The sequence below is a fragment of the Canis lupus genome, chromosome 8 (assembly GCF_011100685.1).
Source record: "Canis lupus familiaris isolate Mischka breed German Shepherd chromosome 8, alternate assembly UU_Cfam_GSD_1.0, whole genome shotgun sequence".
Classification (NCBI taxonomy): Eukaryota; Metazoa; Chordata; class Mammalia; order Carnivora; family Canidae; genus Canis; species Canis lupus.
This window is the reverse complement of record NC_049229.1, coordinates 10,781,658-10,798,536: the sequence shown is the minus strand read 5'-3', so window position 1 is coordinate 10,798,536 and position 16,879 is coordinate 10,781,658. Positions and strand designations below refer to the sequence as shown.

General features: G+C 35.5%; 1 protein-coding gene across 14 annotated transcripts in view; it reads left to right on the top strand.

Annotated features, from left to right (window-relative positions):
• HEATR5A (HEAT repeat containing 5A) overlaps positions 1-16,879 on the top strand; it is a 111,807-nt gene that overhangs the window by 20,513 nt on the left and 74,415 nt on the right. For 11 of the 14 annotated variants that reach the window (XR_005363102.1, XM_038544427.1, XM_038544426.1 and 8 more), the window contains 7 exons: positions 1,459-1,608; positions 2,445-2,619; positions 8,948-9,108; positions 10,304-10,559; positions 11,383-11,538; positions 13,063-13,313; positions 16,115-16,226. Coding sequence is in view for 13 of the 14 variants with exons in the window: in XM_038544427.1 (XP_038400355.1) it covers positions 1,459-1,608; positions 2,445-2,619; positions 8,948-9,108; positions 10,304-10,559; positions 11,383-11,538; positions 13,063-13,313; positions 16,115-16,226 (1,261 nt within the window). In the remaining variant the exon portion in view is untranslated. The remainder of the gene's footprint in view (positions 1-1,458; positions 1,609-2,444; positions 2,620-8,947; positions 9,109-10,303; positions 10,560-11,382; positions 11,539-13,062; positions 13,314-16,114; positions 16,227-16,879) is intronic. The other 3 variants (XM_038544428.1, XM_038544423.1, XM_038544429.1) reach the window with 2 other exon arrangements.

The following is a 16,879-nucleotide window of genomic DNA, read 5'->3' as shown; positions in this document are numbered from 1 at the left end:
AAAAATAAAATCTTTAAAAAAAATCATAGCTTATTCAAGAAGTTTAAGAAGTGAAGTCCGTAACAAAAAGAATTGGTGATTGAATCTACTCAGGAAACACTTCTAAGCAGGTTTGCTGAAAGATTGAAGAAAGTGATTCAGCAGAAGAGATTTGTTAACATCTGTAAATCTGGTTTTATTCAAAAGGAAATGTTTATAAGAACTTTCATCTGCTGAGGAATGGCCACTTTGAACTGTTTTTCCACTTAACTTCGTTAGTTAAGCTATAATCCTTTTAGGCCCCATGGTTAACAGGGTTAATCTGTAGTTCTCAGAAATTTTAAAGTTATTGCTGAGGATTTTATTTCTTGCTATTTTTTTATCTTTACGACTTTGTTGATCAGGTACTGCAAAATGTTGAAGGTAACAAAGGGATCCTAACTTTGATTCACCCTTGTTGTTGTTGTAACAGACAACATAAAGTTGGGATAAAAAGTTCAGAATTTTCAACAAAGGATCCAATTTGTTATATCACCTATAGTTAGTGTTATGCTCCTCTGGACAAAGATAAATTAATAATATTAATTTATCTATGAAAATCATACTTGATATTGATCTTTGTCTTCACCTAGCTTTAGTTATCTTTAGTGGCCTTGACTTCCTGGGATATAGAAATCAGCTGGGGCATTTACTAAAATATCAGTAATATAAGCAGCTACTATTTTTTGAGTATCTACTGTGTGCCGGGCACTGTGGTGAATGTTTTCCCCATAAGGCCTTTTTACTTTTCTCACACTAGCTCTAAGAGGTTCATCTTATTCTCATTTTATAGCTGGAGAAATAACTGCGAAAAACATTATTATTATTATTATTATTATTATTATTATTATTATTATTATTTCACACAGATGCTAAGGTCAGAGGCAGATTTGGTCCCAGATTTTTATCCTCTGAGTTAAACTACTTGGCCCAACAAATAATGAAGTATTAAATGGCTGTAAAGTCTGTTGAGTATTTACTATATGTCAGGCATTATTCTAAGCATTTTACATGCAGTAATTTGTTTGGTCTTCACAACAACCTATGAGGTAAATATGTCCATTTAACAGATAAACAATTTTGCCCAAGGTCACCTAGCTAAGAGGCAGTCCCTGAACTCTTACTGTGTTATCTCATTAATAGCAACTGTTTATTGAATGCTTAACAACATGCAAGCTTTGTGTTAGGACTTTTCATGTAATTTCATTTAATCTTCACATCAACTCTTTGTACTGTGTTAAAATATAATATATACACATAACACTTTTCAATTAGTAAACACTTCATAAAATAATAGCTGTTAAAGTTTCCTGATGTCAGATGGGTTGGTTAGTGTGTACAGATATTGAAAATTTCAGTAATATATAAGAGAAATTTTGATGCTTAATGCTACTTTTCACGGTTAATTTTTTTTCTATATAAATTTTTCCTTTTTGGTAGTCTCAAGGGCGATATGAGATTATGCTGAGCCTGCAAAATATATTGAATGGACTAGGAGCTGCTGCTACACCTTGCCACAGGGATGTTTATAAAGCTGCTAAATCCTGCTTAACAGATAGATCCATGGCTGTTCGTTGTGCTGCTGCAAAGGTAAAATGGTCTAATAAGCAGAATTTCTCAAAATATATATAAAGAAAATTAAATTAGTTTATCCCTGTGAAAACACTGTTAACAGCTACATGACCTTCAAGCTACAACCTTGGTAGTCAGCTGGGGCTCTCTTGTTGTAGCATATAAGGAAACTGAGGTCCAGAGAGTTAAATGAATTTCCCAAGGTTCTCCAAGTAGTTCACAACACATTGTTGAAGGGTGGGGGATTTAGGTTACTAAACTCTAAGTATTCTTTTTACTCTACTATGCTTCCTCTCTATAGTTTTGTAAACTAAAATTTACATGTAAAGTTTGTGTTATTTCAAAGTGATTTGTTTTTATCATGTTGCTTTTTTTTTTAAGTCTAGGATTTAGATTTTGATATTTTAATTTCTTTTTAATATGCATTTTTTGCAAGCTAGGAAACAATCAAAATAAGGCAGTTTAGTCCTCTATGGATATAGTGATCTTGTCTTATGATCTTCAGCAGAATGATCATGGCTTCCTAATACAGTTGGTTAGATAATACAGTAAAGTTGTTTATGTTGTAATTATTGTCACAGTTGCTCGTAGCCAACAAATTGGTTCAAAGACATTTTTCTTAGCCTACTGAGTTAGAATGGGTTCTCTTCCCACCCTCTGCTGACATGTTGTTTTATATAGTATAGTTTTTATGACTATTTGTAAGTATTCATTTGTTGTCCCTGCAGTCATTGTTTAGATACTTTGGATTTGTATTCTTTTGTTAGATCTTGATAATTTCTACAACTTCTATGGATCTGAACCTGACATTTAAATTTTGTTTTTCATTAATGTCTGTTTTTTCAATTAAATAGTGTCTCCTTGAACTTCAAAAAGAGGCCATCTTTATGTGGAGTACAGACCTGGATAGTGTGGCCACACTGTGTTTTAAGTCCTTTGAAGGTTCCAATTATGATGTGCGGATTTCAGTTTCAAAACTACTAGGCACAGTGTTGGCTAGAGCTATAATTTCTAAACATCCAGGAGCAGGTAAATTTATATAATTATTTTCAAAAGTTTATTGCAATTTTTTCCCATTTGGTTTAAACAAACATAATGTAGAATTACTACTACCCATTATTAATTTTGAGAAGAGGCCAGATATCTTATAAATCAATTTTAGTTTGTAAATATTGCTATAGGTCCCAAGATTTCATTTTCAAACAATTCCAGAAAAATTTGAGGAAAAAAATAAACTCTTGAAGAAATATACTTTATTCAATTATCTTCCTTTATATTATGGCCTTTATTTTTAAAGTAAATTGATCATTGTTATGCAATAATAGATATGATCTAAATTTTAATTCTTTCTTAAGTAAATGGATTTGATTACCTATATTTGGATTGCCATTTTCTAGGTTGGTATAAGGGAGCAATGATATAAATAATTCCAAACAACAGATATTTGAAGTTCACTGTACTAGGACAATTTGCTTTGTTTTACTTTTTTTTTTTTTTTAAAGATTTATTTATTCATGAGAGAGACAGAGAGAGAAGAGGGGAGAGACATAGGCAGAGGGAGAAAAAGGCTCTTCGCAGGACCCGGATGTGGGACTCAATCCCGGATGCCAGGATCATGACCCGAGCAGAAGGCAGCCACCCAACTCCTGAGCCACCTAGACATCCCATCTTTGTCTTACTTTTTATATATATTCTTCCAGGCAGTGAGCAAGGATGGGATATTTCTTTTTCTTTTTAAAATATTTTATTTATTTATTTATGAAAGACATAGAGAGAGAGAGAGAGAGAGGCAGAGACACAGGCAGAGGGAGAAGCAGGCTTCATGCAGGGAGCCCGATGCAGGACTCGATCCCAGGACCCCAGGATCACGCCCTGGGCCAAATGCAGGCACTAAACCACGGAGCCACCCAGGGATCACGGATGGGATATTTCTGAAAACAAGAGAGTCTGCCTAGGTTTAATCAACAGAGTATATAAAACATTGCTGAATAACTGAAAACTTGCTTTATCATTCTATCTCCAAAGAATAAACAATCTCACAACAAATGAAAATGTGACTCTTCTATAGAACCTTGCTCCTCAAACATCTGCACACAGGAGAACTAGCATCACCTGTGAGTTTGTAAGAAATGCAGAAACCCAGGCCCCACACAACTTACTAAATCAAAATTCTCATTTGAACAAGATTTCCAGATGATTCATATGCACATTAGTTTGAAAAGCATTACTTGAAAAATTATTTATAGTTATATAAAGGGAAAAAAATTTTTTTTTTCCTAAAGCTAGTGTTTTTAACCAATGATGGGAGAGGACAGGAAGTACAGCATATCGTAGTCACCTGGGAAACATTAACAAATTTACAGTCCTCTCATTCTTCAATTGAGATTGTAAATAAAATTTATAATAAGAAGTTTTTATTTTTATTGTTTTTCTAATCTTGTAATTCAGTAAGACTTTCTTATTTATTGAGGCTGGGAGGAAGGTAAATGGGGAATAGGAAGAAGTCATCAAAAAAACCCAAACTAGAAAAAAAAAAGTTGTTTAGAACACTTAGGAGATGAATCTTAAGCCATCTAAGAAATTAAAATTAGAAGACATGTTTAATCAAGTCCTTTTTAAAATGTGAATTGCCCATTTCTATAAATGTATCATTACCACTAGCAGACAGTTGCAGGAAAAACCAGCAAAAAGTAGAATTGCATAAGAGTTATGAATAAATATTTATATGCTTCTATGGTAGCACTAAAATAATACTGGTGTTTTTGTAATCAAATTAAGCAAAGTGAAGAATCAGCTTCACCCACAGTGAAAATCCTTGGCCTAATCTTTTGTTAGATATTGTCATCTTGCATCTCTGAATTCTAGGTTGCAAGTAATTGAGTTATTTTTGTACAACTAAAAAGTGACCTAGATACCATAATAGATTTTTTTAAGGTAGGGGACTAATATGCTTTAACAATTTAGAAAAATAAATGCAGTGGAGATTTGTACACTCAGCACAATATGCAAAGATTATGAAGTACAATTCTGAAATGATTTTCCTAGTAAAACTAACAGGTTTCAAACAGGTGGTCAGTTATTCCAAGGCACTTAAGGCAGGGATTGTGTATGGCACTTTCCTATGATTAGAACAAGTTGCTGGGAATTTATGTGATCTTTTAATGTATATAATTTAATACTTCTCGTTCTCTCACCTGCTCAAGGACATTGGTTTAGGAAGTTTCCCCTCTCTTTTTTTTTTTGTTGTGTTTTTTTTTTTGTTGTTGTTGTTTTAAGTTTCCCCTCTCTTATGTCAGCTTTTCCCTCTGTATTGGATTATTACATACAAAAACGTGCTTTTGTTTTCTCCTGTCTTTAAAAAAATTTATTCCTTTATTTATTTTGAGAGAGCAAGTGCACCAGTGCACAAGCAGGAGGAGCAGAGGGAGAGGGAGAGAGAATATGAAGCACACTTCATGCTGAGTGTGGAGCCCAACATGAGGCTCGATCTCAACCCTGAGATTGTGACCATAGCAGAAACCAAGAGTTGATTGCTTAACCAACTGCACCCCCCAGGCACCACTGTTGCCCTATCATAAAAAAAAATATAACAAAACCTGTGTCTTACTTCCCAGCCAGTTGGAGCTCCATTTCTCTTCCTTTTGCAACAAAATTCCTCAGAAGAGTTCTTGATAGTGTATTTAATTTATCTCCTGCCATCTTTCAAAACCACTTCAGTTAGGATTTACCCCCATTCACTCCACCAAAACTGTTTTTGTTAAGGTCACCAAAGACCTCCAAGTTCATTCAATCAGTAAATAAATACTTGTTTAACCAAATAATACTTGGTTGAGATCTTTTTTGAGCGTACGTTTATACTCAGCCACACTAAAGCCAGTGGGCAGTTTTCTGTTGTCTCCCTTGACTTCTCATCAGCATTTAACTCAGCTGATACTCTTCCTTGTCTTTTTTTCACCTGCATTATGGGACTTCAGTCTCTCTTGGCTTTCCCTCTTCCTCACTAGAAATTCCTGTTTTGTCTTGTTGATTCCTTATCTTTGTATTGAAGAGGCCCCTTACCTAGTACTTGGTCTTTTGCAGTGTGTGTGTGCTCATCCTCTTGGTGATCTTATTCAGTTAATACCGTCAATATGTCAGAGATTCCTGAATTTATATCTTTAGCCTGGGCACCAGGCTCATATCTAACTGCCCATTTGACATCTCTTTGGATGTTTATTTGATGTTTCAAATTAACTTTTCCTAAAGTGAATACCTGATCTCTCCTCTTCTAGAACATTTACATACCTGTTCTACTTGCAGGCTTGCTAAGTTGATGCCAACTCTGTCCTTACAGGTGTTCAAATCCAAATTTGTAAAGTTACCCGATATTCTTATCTCTCACACTCAGTAGCTCCTCTACTGGACAATCTTAAAACATACCTAGATTTGGGACCCCTTGGAGAATTGGCTAATTATGGGGTTGGTAAAGGAGATGTCTGAAGATGACCTTAGAATCACTGTTGTGTCAAAAAAAAAAAAATTAGGTGCTTCCGCTGGCCAACTCTCTTTTTTTTTTAAGATTTTATTTATTTATTCATGAGAGAGAGAGAGAGAGAGAGAGAGAGAGAGAGAGGCAGAGACACAGGCAGGGAGAAGCAGGCTCCATGCAGGAGCCTGATGTGGGACTTGATCCTGGGACTCCAGGATCACGCCCTAGGCCGAAGGCAGGCGCTAAACTGCTGAGCCCACCCAGGGATCCCCTGGCCAACTCTTTGAAGTTAATTCCACTGGTCAAATCTGGGACAGTATTAGAAGCAAAACTAATAATGACAGGAATGGATTATAACCTATTAAATAAAAAAATCTGTGAATGCATACTGAAAACAAGTAAATAAAGGAGAAGAGAAAGCTTTTTTACAGTGGAATGCCAACCGATAAACATATAAGGAATGATTATTAGATAATGACCTTTTGCAATCATAGTAATAATTTTTGCTGGTAGGAATCCTCAGTGCATTGTTAGATGAAAGCTTGATGGGCTACAGCATATTTATTCTATCTTAAATATCACCATACAGGTTGCAGAGTAATTACAAAAGGAAAGTTCATATTCTACAGTGGACAGACCTGGCAAACTTTATTCAGGTGTTCAAAGGTCTTTTTTTTATAGTTTAGATTTTTTTTGTTTATTCATGAGAGAGAGAGAGAGAGAAAGGCAGAGACACAGGCAAGCTCCATGCAGGGAGCCCGACGTGGGACTTGATCCCAGGTCTCCAGGATCATACCCTGGGCTGAAGGCGGCGCTGAACCGCTGCGCCACCAGGGCTGCCCGTATTCAAAGGTCTTAACACTAGTATAGGGACAGACTGACAGCAAGCATGACAGTGCATTTTGCTATTACACATTGAGAAGGCTTATAGCATTACTTATGTAGTTCTGCCAAAAATTCTGAGGAAATACTAGACAAACTCAAATTGAGTTCTGTTCTACAAAACAACTAGCCATACGCAAATTCTTCAGAAATGAAAAGGTGACAAGGAGAATATGGTGAGTCTAGGTGAAGGTGAAATTTATTTTACTATTCTTTTTTTTTTTTAATATTTTATTTATTTATTCATAGATACAGAGAAAGAGAGGCAGAGACACAGACAGAGGGAGAAGCAGGCTCCATGTAGGGAGCCTGATGTGGGACTCGATCCTGGGTCTCCAGGATCACACCCCAGGCTGCAGGCGGCGCCAAACCACTGTGCCACCGAGGCTGCCCTATTTTACTATTCTTGCAGCTTTTTTTTGTAATATAATTTTTAAAATTTCAGATAAAAACCTAAAAATACATATGTTTATCCAGACTCCACTCTTCTGCAGTCACCTTGATTTAAGCCACCCTCATTTCTTGCTCTGTTAATATAGCTCTGCTTGGGTCTATGGTTTATATCCTTCCTCAAGGGCTTTTTGCCTTAGCTATTTCCTCTGCCTAAAACAGTTTTTCTCCAGATATCTTCATGCTCAACTCCCTCACTATCCTCAAACTATGTTCAGATGTCACCTTTCCAATGAATCCTACCTTGACTACCTTATTTGTACCTCAAACACTTCCCCCCCAGTGTTGTTGTTGTTGTTGTTTTTTAAATTTTATTTATTTATTCATGGGAGACCGAGAGAGGCAGAGACACAGACAGACAAAGAAGCAGGCTCTATGCAGGGAGCCCGATGTGGGACTCGATCCTGGGTCTCCAGGATCACGCCCTGGGCCAAAGGCAGGCACTAAACCACTGAGCTACCCAGGTGTCCCTCTCTCCCCATCCGCTCCCCCCCCCATGTTCTTGAATAACTTTTTAGGTTTTGCATTGCTTTAATCATTATCTAGCATACCTTATACTTAGTTGTTTATTATTCTTTCCTTCTTAGAATTTATGATCCACAAGGGCATGGATTTTATACTGTTCACTGATATAAATCTATGCCAACATAGGTTTACTTTTTTTTTTTTCAACATAGATTTTCATTTGCTTCAGATGGTTATTTCTTTTTTAGGCTAAACAGTAGACTTTTTGGTCATAACTTAGAGTAATGGAAGTTTATTTCTCTACTATATATGACTTGAGCCAATAATGAGAGTCAGAGCTCGTGACCCTCATTATTGAGAAGAATGAAAGGGAGAGAGAGAGTGAGAGCGTGTGCTTGTGAGTATGTGTGTGTGTGTTAAAGAGATCTTGTTCCCTAAATATTCACAGGGAGAAACTCAGCTGTGTCCAACTGCAGACAAACTTGAAGACAAAAACATTCGGCTCTAACTAATAATCTCTTTAATTATGGTAGCCTAAGGCCCAACTGCTGTTTAATAATATTTAGCTTTTGATTTTTTCAGAGACTGAGGATATAACAAAAGTTGTACTTGCAGTTGAGAATTATAAAAAAAAGGACATGGCGGTTACTTTATATAAGTTTCATTAAGAGTTATAGAGCATTTGGAGATACAGAATTATGATTTTGGCATTTTTAGTATTTAAAAAGAGTTTTTAAAGCATTTTATAGCATTTTCATTTGTAGAGAACAAGGGCAGTTTATGTTTTTTGTTTTAGAAGATGGTTAGCCTTCTAACTTCTTTGTGGAAAAGAGGGCAATAAGGCATAATCCCAAAGTGGCTTAGTCTTTAAGATGTCATTAGCATGATACTTCAGAGTCTTATGATTTGACCTCGTATAACTTTTTGTATGTTAATTGTGTAATGTCCTGTCAATTTTGCATTTTGTTTGGATTTTTAGTTTATTTTTGTTTCTATTAACATGTTTACCAAGATCATGCAAATCAAGGTCATGCATTAAAATTTGAGTCTGTAAAGTACAAATCATATGTTTTATTTTGTTCTTTGTTATAGCAGTCTCACGTCAAAGCATTCGCAGAGTATCTCTGGAGGAAGTTCTGGAATTACTAGGAACAGGGTTTCTACGTGGAAGTTCAGGATTTCTTCGAGCCAGTGGAGATATGCTGAAAGGAACCAGTTCAGTCAGTAGGGATGTTCGAGTTGGAGTTACTCAGGTTAGAGTCACAAATGAGTATCTATGTGCAATGCTCACTGGCCTCTAATAAGAATTTTAGTATCTAAATACTCCGGGCATAAGTGATACTGTGCAAGGTCATCGCTTCTGCTCTCATATTTATAAAATAGAGATGGTAAGGCTACTCTTTGAAAGCTAGATTACAAATAAGAGAACATTAGTTACCTAAAAGCCAATATTCACAATGTGTTTTCAGTTCCTAATAATGGGAAATTTTTGTTTATTTCATTTGAAATACAACATTTGTCTGTTTCTAGGCCTTGTGCTTTCATGTGTCTTGCAGTTTAACATGTTTCCCATTGTGCTTTTGTGTGCCTGTACAGTTTAGATTTAAGATACGTGTTAGGTACATATTACTCAGTATGGGAAATGTTGTATTTCCATTTTAAATGGTTTCAACTCCTAAGTAAAGATCTTAGCATAAATCTGGGAATCTAAGCTAAATCTGGGAAAAGTATCTTAGAATAAAATAACACAGAGGTCTCTATTTTCTAAATGCCATTGTGGTTCAAAGCAAATGTATATATATATTTTTTTTTTTTTTTGCAAATGTATATTTTTAAAAATTCACATATGTCAAAGTGTTTTATACAATATACAGAAACTGGATTTTTTGAAAATGTAAGATGTCCCAGTGTAATTGTAAACTATTTCTACAAGAACAGATTACATAAGGAAACTACTGTCTTTGTATTTTTGGAGTGAGACCAACCATTAACATTCATTAAAATAGAGAAGTGATTCATCACTGTAAAGTTTCCTTTCACATTTCTAGAACTAAATTCCCTTAGAGTTATGGTATTGGAATTTATTTAATTCTTACAATGTGCTCATGTTTGATTTGGGTTTTTTTGTTTAGAATATTAAAGATCTTGAATCCTTTGTTCAGAGGAGCCATAGACACATTCTCTATATTAGCTGGCCATGCTGATTATCCTGAAACTTTGTACAGTCTGACCAAAATAAAAATGCAGCACAAATGAAATCCCAGTTATAAGACTGTGTACTTTAGTTTGGGCTTTAATAAACAGGCAAAAAAATAATATTATCTTTACATAGCTAAAGCAGCTATAAATGAGAAAAGAGAAGAAACAAATTTTATATATTTTGTAGAAGAGAAAATATACAGAACTGAAATTATTTCATTTTGAAGATAAAACTCTTTTCTCTTTTAGGCTTATGTGGTATTTGTTTCAACATTAGGAGGAACATGGCTAGAGAAAAATTTTGCTACCTTTCTTTCTCATATCCTAAGCCTTGTGTCACAGTCGCACCCCAAAGCCACCCAAACTCAGACTGATGCTGTCTGCGGTCGCCGCTGTGTTTCATTTATCCTTCGAGCTACTATAGGAGGTCTTCTTGGAGAAAAGGCCCAAATTGCTGCTGCCAAGGATATTTGCCAGGCTATCTGGAAGTTAAAGAAAGTTGTGGGTATGGATCTACTAAGACATTCTGTTTTAACAATGCTAGAGGAATTGTCCTTTTGGAAAAACTAGACTGGTATATATTACTATATTAATACAAAAAAACCACTTTTGTAATATATGTCAGTTTTAGGATAAAATTGTCAATATGTCAATGAGATAAATTATCTAACATATAACTGTGGTATATTTATATAAGTCTTAAAGGCTAGTGATATTAATTCCACAGATTCATAATTTTCCTCTTGATGTTGATACAGTGTTTTTTAAATAATCAGTTAATCTCAGGGGTGTCTGGGTAGCACATTCAGTTAACTGTCTGACTTTTGATTTTGGCTCAGGTCATGATCTCAGGGTTGTGAAATCAACCCCCAAGTCAGGCTTCTAGCTGTGCTGGGTGTGGAGCCTGCTTAAGTTTCTCTTTCCCTCTCTGTCTGCCCTTTCCCCCCCCTTACAAAAAAAGAAAAAAACAATCAGTTCATCCCAGTTCCTGTACTATTTTAAGTCCACTCTCTGTATCTTGTATATCAATAAAATTGGAATATTTTTTAGTTTTCCATGCATTCTTTCTTTAGTGCCACTTGTATTAGTAATTAAGGGATCAGTGGTCAGGTAGCTTGAACTAAATTGGTTATATTAGTTCAATTCTTACTCAATTGATGCAAGTCCCTATTTTAATATTTCAGTTAAGTGCCTTAAGGGTTTCATGTATATATAGAAAGGAGGTATTAATTTTTACCTTTATATTTTCTCTGCTTCCAACACCCACCACCCCCATAACCTATTTTAATAAAACAGTGATGTGTAGTTAATTCTTACGCTTCTGTCAGATGCTGTGATGAATGACGGTAATATGGAAATCCGGCTTGGCTCCACAGATGTGACAGCCAGCCAGCATATGCTGGTGTGTGCTTTACAAGAACTTGGAAATCTCATATACAGTCTTGGCACCACAGCTGCACCTTTACTGCAGGATTCAAGTGCAGGTATCTTTGGTTTGTGGACTTGTCTGAATTTCTTGTTTTTACTTTTATTCTAGACACCTTTTTCTGAGGAAAACAGTCTTTAGAGCTCATTTACTACAGATTCCACTACTGATTTGTTATAGAGGTTTTATCAAATAATAATCAAGGTTATTAAAAATATGTATATATTTGAGTTTTTTCTTTTATAATTAAAGGTTATTCACAAAATCACCCTTTACTCCTCCATTTCTGGAGATATTTAAGATAACACGGAAAGAAAAAAAAGCAAACCTGAACTCCTGTGTCTCATCTGCAGTGAAAACATTAGTTTCCATATGATACAAGTAATTCACTTCTTCAGAAGTTCTTCCATGTAGTCTCCATTTTCTTTCTCTTGGAAGATTAATCACTTTGAGAGATAATCCACATACCAAAAAGTTCACCCTTTTGACATATACGATTCAGTGGTTTGTATATATTCACAGAGTTGTTCGACTACCACCACTAATTCCTAAATGTTTTCATCATCCTAAGAAGTCCTATACCCATTAGTGATCCTTTACCCCTTCCCCTCCCCCCAGCTCCTGATAACCACTAATTTATTTACTGTCTCTATCAATTTACCTGTTCTGGATGTTTCATATGAATGGAATCATACATTGTGTGTCTTTTATTTAACCATTTAAAAAATCATTTTTGTTGTTTTTTGTCCTTGAACTGTGATACATATTTATTGCTCACCAAAGCTTACATTATATTTGATTTGTAAGCTCTTTATCCCATATAATTTAGCAGTCAACATAAACTGTTACATTTAACATAAACTTACATATTTTGATGAAGTTGAAAGTTGCATTACAGCAAATGTAGACTTTTATCCTTACTGATAGTGGTATTCACTGTATTCATAATTGTCTAGTAGACCATTGAGTACCTAGCAAAGTCTCAATTTTGTTTAACATTTTGTTCTCAGGTAAGAGTGATATGGTACACAGGAAGCATTATAATTATGTAGATAAATGTACCAAAAGAAATATTTTAGAAAGAGGAGGATGGAGCATAGTGTGACTTTCTTTTTAAGGTGTTTTTGTATTGATAACTTTTAATTCATAGTATCAAATGAATAATGGTCTGAAGATAAAAAAGCAGAACATTATGTGGGAAATAAAATTTTTCTTTTGTGTATTAATTTTAACCAATTTTCATATTAGAAGTAAATCTTGTATATAAAAATCATTTAGGGGTACCTGAGTGGCTCTGTTGGTTAAGCAGCTGATTCTTGGTTTTGGCTCAGGTCTTGATCTCAGGGTCTTGAGTTCAAGCCCCACCTTGGGCTCCATACCAGGCATGGAGTCTACTTTTAAAAAAATCATTTATAATTTTATATATCTTTTTAAAAATCTTTTTTTTTATTCTGATTTGGCTTTTAATAAAGATAACATTTTATATCCATGTGGCTGCCTATTCTTTTGACTATTTTATGGCTAAATGAGTTTATCTGTAGAGCTCACTTTTTTTTTTTTTTTTTTTTTTTTGTCCTTCCAGGCATTCTTGATAGTGTCATTTCAGTTATTCTACATCCTAGCATTTCTGTTCGACTAGCAACGGCTTGGTGTTTACACTGCATTGCTGTGGCATTACCTTCTTACCTAACACCTCTTTTAGACCGGTGCCTGGAACGGCTTACTGTACTTAAGTCTTCACCGGAAGCAGTGACTGGCTTTAGTTTTGCTGTGGCAGCTTTGTTGGGAGCAGTGAAACATTGTCCTTTAGGAATTCCTCATGGGAAAGGCAAGGTAATGATTTCATTCTTCACATACGATAATGACATTTCAGGTTTCTTCTAAAAACATCATTGTCTTTTGTATCATCCATTCAAAGCCATGCGGGACAGCTTTCTGAGAAATCAGCTATATTACTTAATTTTTAAATATTATTAAATAATTGCTGTGAGAAACAAAGAGATAGTTAAAAATGTCTTATCCACACTTAGATAGGAGTGGTTTCTGTGCTTTTTATTGGAAATATCTCCATTTAGTAACAGAATTTATTCATGAAGGCTTTACTTTGCTATATATTTAGCTTTGCCACAGAAGTGCATATTAAATTGCATCATAGGGGTGCCTGGCTGGCTCAGTTGGAAGAGCATGCAACTCTTGATCTCAGGGTTGTGAGTTTGAGCCTACATTGGGTGTGAAGATTGCTTTAAAAAAATAAATAGATTAATAAATAAAACTTTAGAAATAGGGACGCCTGGATGGCTCAGCAGTTGAGCATCTGCCTTCAGCTCAGGTCCTGATCCAAGGATCCGGGATCGAGTCCCACATCAGGCTCCTTGTGGGGAACCTGCTTCTCCCTCTGTCCCTCTCTCTCTTTCTCTCTCTCTCTCTGTGTCTCATGCATAAATAAATGGAATCTTTAAAAAAAAAAAGTCTTTAAAACAAATTTAGAAATAAAATTGCAATGTAGAGGAAAGTAGGGTCACAAAAGAAATCTTAAACTTAATTAATAATTTTATAGTTGGCATTATTGGTGATAGTATTTTGAAATTAGTGTACATAAAGTAAGATAGAGTAGGTAATGTTCTTAGGAAATAAGACTTCATATTTAAAAAAAAAAAGCTGTAGCTGTAAAATCAAGAAAGTTAAGTAAAAGCCCCATATGTTAAATCTGAATGGAAAATATCACTATGAACTGGTTTTTGTTTTCTGTTTTTTTTTTTAAATACTTAAATCTTCACTCTGCCCAGTGGCAAGATCTAAAAGTAGTGACAACCCTGTTAACTAGGAAAAGCACTAGTGGCCAGATTATGGCTCTAAACACCATTTTAACAAAAGGCAGTCAGGGCTCCATGAAGGAATGGCTAGTTCCATATCTAGGGCAGGAAATGCATAGTGTGAATCTGAAATGCTTTGTCATAACAGAGAACAAGAAAGTCATCAAAGACTAGTGTCTTCATTTAAAAGGATACAGAAGGTAATTTAAGGGGCTCCCACTGGCCAGAGGGGATAATATGTACATCCAAAAAAAAAGAAAAAAGTGGCACCAGTGGATTGTATAAGTAGGAATTGTGAGTTATCAGAGAATGTTGTTTTTGACAGTGAAAGCCTTTGTAACCTGGGCCTTACACACTTATAAGTACTTTTTAAGAAATAAATCACCATTCCTTGCTTTCTCACTGTCATGTCATTGTTAGTATTATAGCGTATCTGCTGTTTAGCCTTTGCGAAAGAACGTACCATTGCTTCAGAAGTTGTAAAACTGTTGAGTATTGCCAATGTCACTTGAGTAAGGTGACTGACAACTAACATATTATGTCATATATTTCTAAGCAAAGAATTGCCATTACATGTACTTAATTAAATTTAATTAAGTAATTCAGATCTTACTAGTTACGCAGAAAAGATTGGTTTATTTTATCCTTGCTTTTACTGAGTGTTTTCCATTGATTCTGTTGGCTTCAAGTAGTCCTAAGTTAGCAGCAGTAAGTTGGTTAGTTGTTTTAAAATACACTAGCCTTGGGCAGCCCCGGTGGCTCAGCGGTTTAGTGCCGTGTTCAGCCTAGGGCGTGATCCTGGGGATCCAGGATCCAGTCCCACATCGGGCTCCCTGCATGGAGCCTGTTTCTCCCTCTGTGTCCCTCTCTCTCTGTGTGTGTCTCTCAAGAATAAATAAATAAAATCTTAAAAAAAAAATACACTAGCCTTCTTCTTAGAAAATTTATATGCCTGCTATTAATATTTGCTGCTTTTCTAGAGATATTTGGTAACAGAGATGTTTTCTCAGACAGATGCCTCTTGGCCTCTATACTCTATAATAATAAGCATGCATTATTCACAATGTATGAGATAATCTGGTTCTTCCTCTTTTGCCTATTTCACAGACTTTTGAGATTTTTTTTTAAATTTTATCCACAAGAGACACAGAGATTGAGAGAGAGAGGCAGAGACACAGGCAGAGGGAGAAGCAGGCTCCATGCAGGGAGCCTGATGCAGGACCCGATCCTGGGACTCCAGGATCAGGCCCTGGGCTAAAGGCGGTGCTAAACTGCTGAGCCACCCGGGCTGCCCCACAGACTTTTAAAATATAACATTTTTATGAATCCCACTCTACTGTGAAACTCACCTTAGTGTGAGATTATTCTAAGTACTTTAATTTCTATAGTATACTGCCTCTGGAAAGATTATCAGCTACTCAGGAATCAAAATGGTATGCAAATTTTTAAAAAGGGAGATTCCTGTAAGGAAGCCTTTTCTGGTACTTACAGACTTAAGATAATTGCTTAAAACTAAAAGTAAATTCAAATTCTGTGCACCTTGACTTGAACAATTGTACAATGTCATCCATTTATGCTCTACAAAGAATTACAGGTTGCTGTGTACAACCTAAAATGCCAGTATTTAACCTTGAAACTTAACCTTTTTTAAATAGTTTTCTCTATGATGTTGTCCAATGGTGTGGTCTACATGAATGACAGTCTTTTATCACTTATATTTGTTATATGTAAGAGATAATTTTTCAAGAGATTAACTGACGTCTTTTATCCAGTAACCTATAAATTGATATGCTTCCTTTTACTTAATTTTTTCATACGCAGATTATTATGACTTTAGCAGAAGATTTACTGTGTTCAGCTGTACAAAACAGTCGTCTTTCAGCTCAGCGCACACAAGCTGGTTGGTTGTTGATTGCTGCTCTGATGACATTAGGTAACAACAGTCTTGTAGAAGATTTACATGACTATGAAGTATTTTGTGTTTTCTGAATGTAAAATATTGTAATGTATGATTTGAGGAAACTGATTTTTAATTTGTACCAGAATTTAAGTATCCATACATTTTTCTTCTAACAGTCACCTTAGGAAGCCATGTACTTAATTTATTCAACATGTCTTCAGATCTCCTTATTTGGAATTCTTTCCAAAACTAATTTATGAGCCTTAAGTAGGATAAGCCAATTTGATCACCTTTCTGGCTTAACTCTGAATGACTTGACTCTTCTAAAAATCATTCACATTCATCTTCAGAAGAAAAAAATTTCCACAATGTAAGGGTGGGTAGGAGAATATATCATAGCTTATGAATCCAATTCTCTGATTGCTTTGAGAATTGGTAATGCCGATAAGGTAGTTGAAGAGGATAGGGCTTATTAAATTATATTGATTAAAAATCAGTAATTGTGGGGATCCCTGGGTGGCGCAGCGGTTTGGCGCCTGCCTTTGGCCCAGGGTGCGATCCTGGAGACCCGGGATCGAATCCCACGTCGGGCTCCCGGTTCATGGAGCCTGCTTCTCCCTCTGCCTGTGTCTCTGCCTCTCTCTCTCTCTCTCTCTCTCTCTCTGTGTGACTGTCATAAATAAATT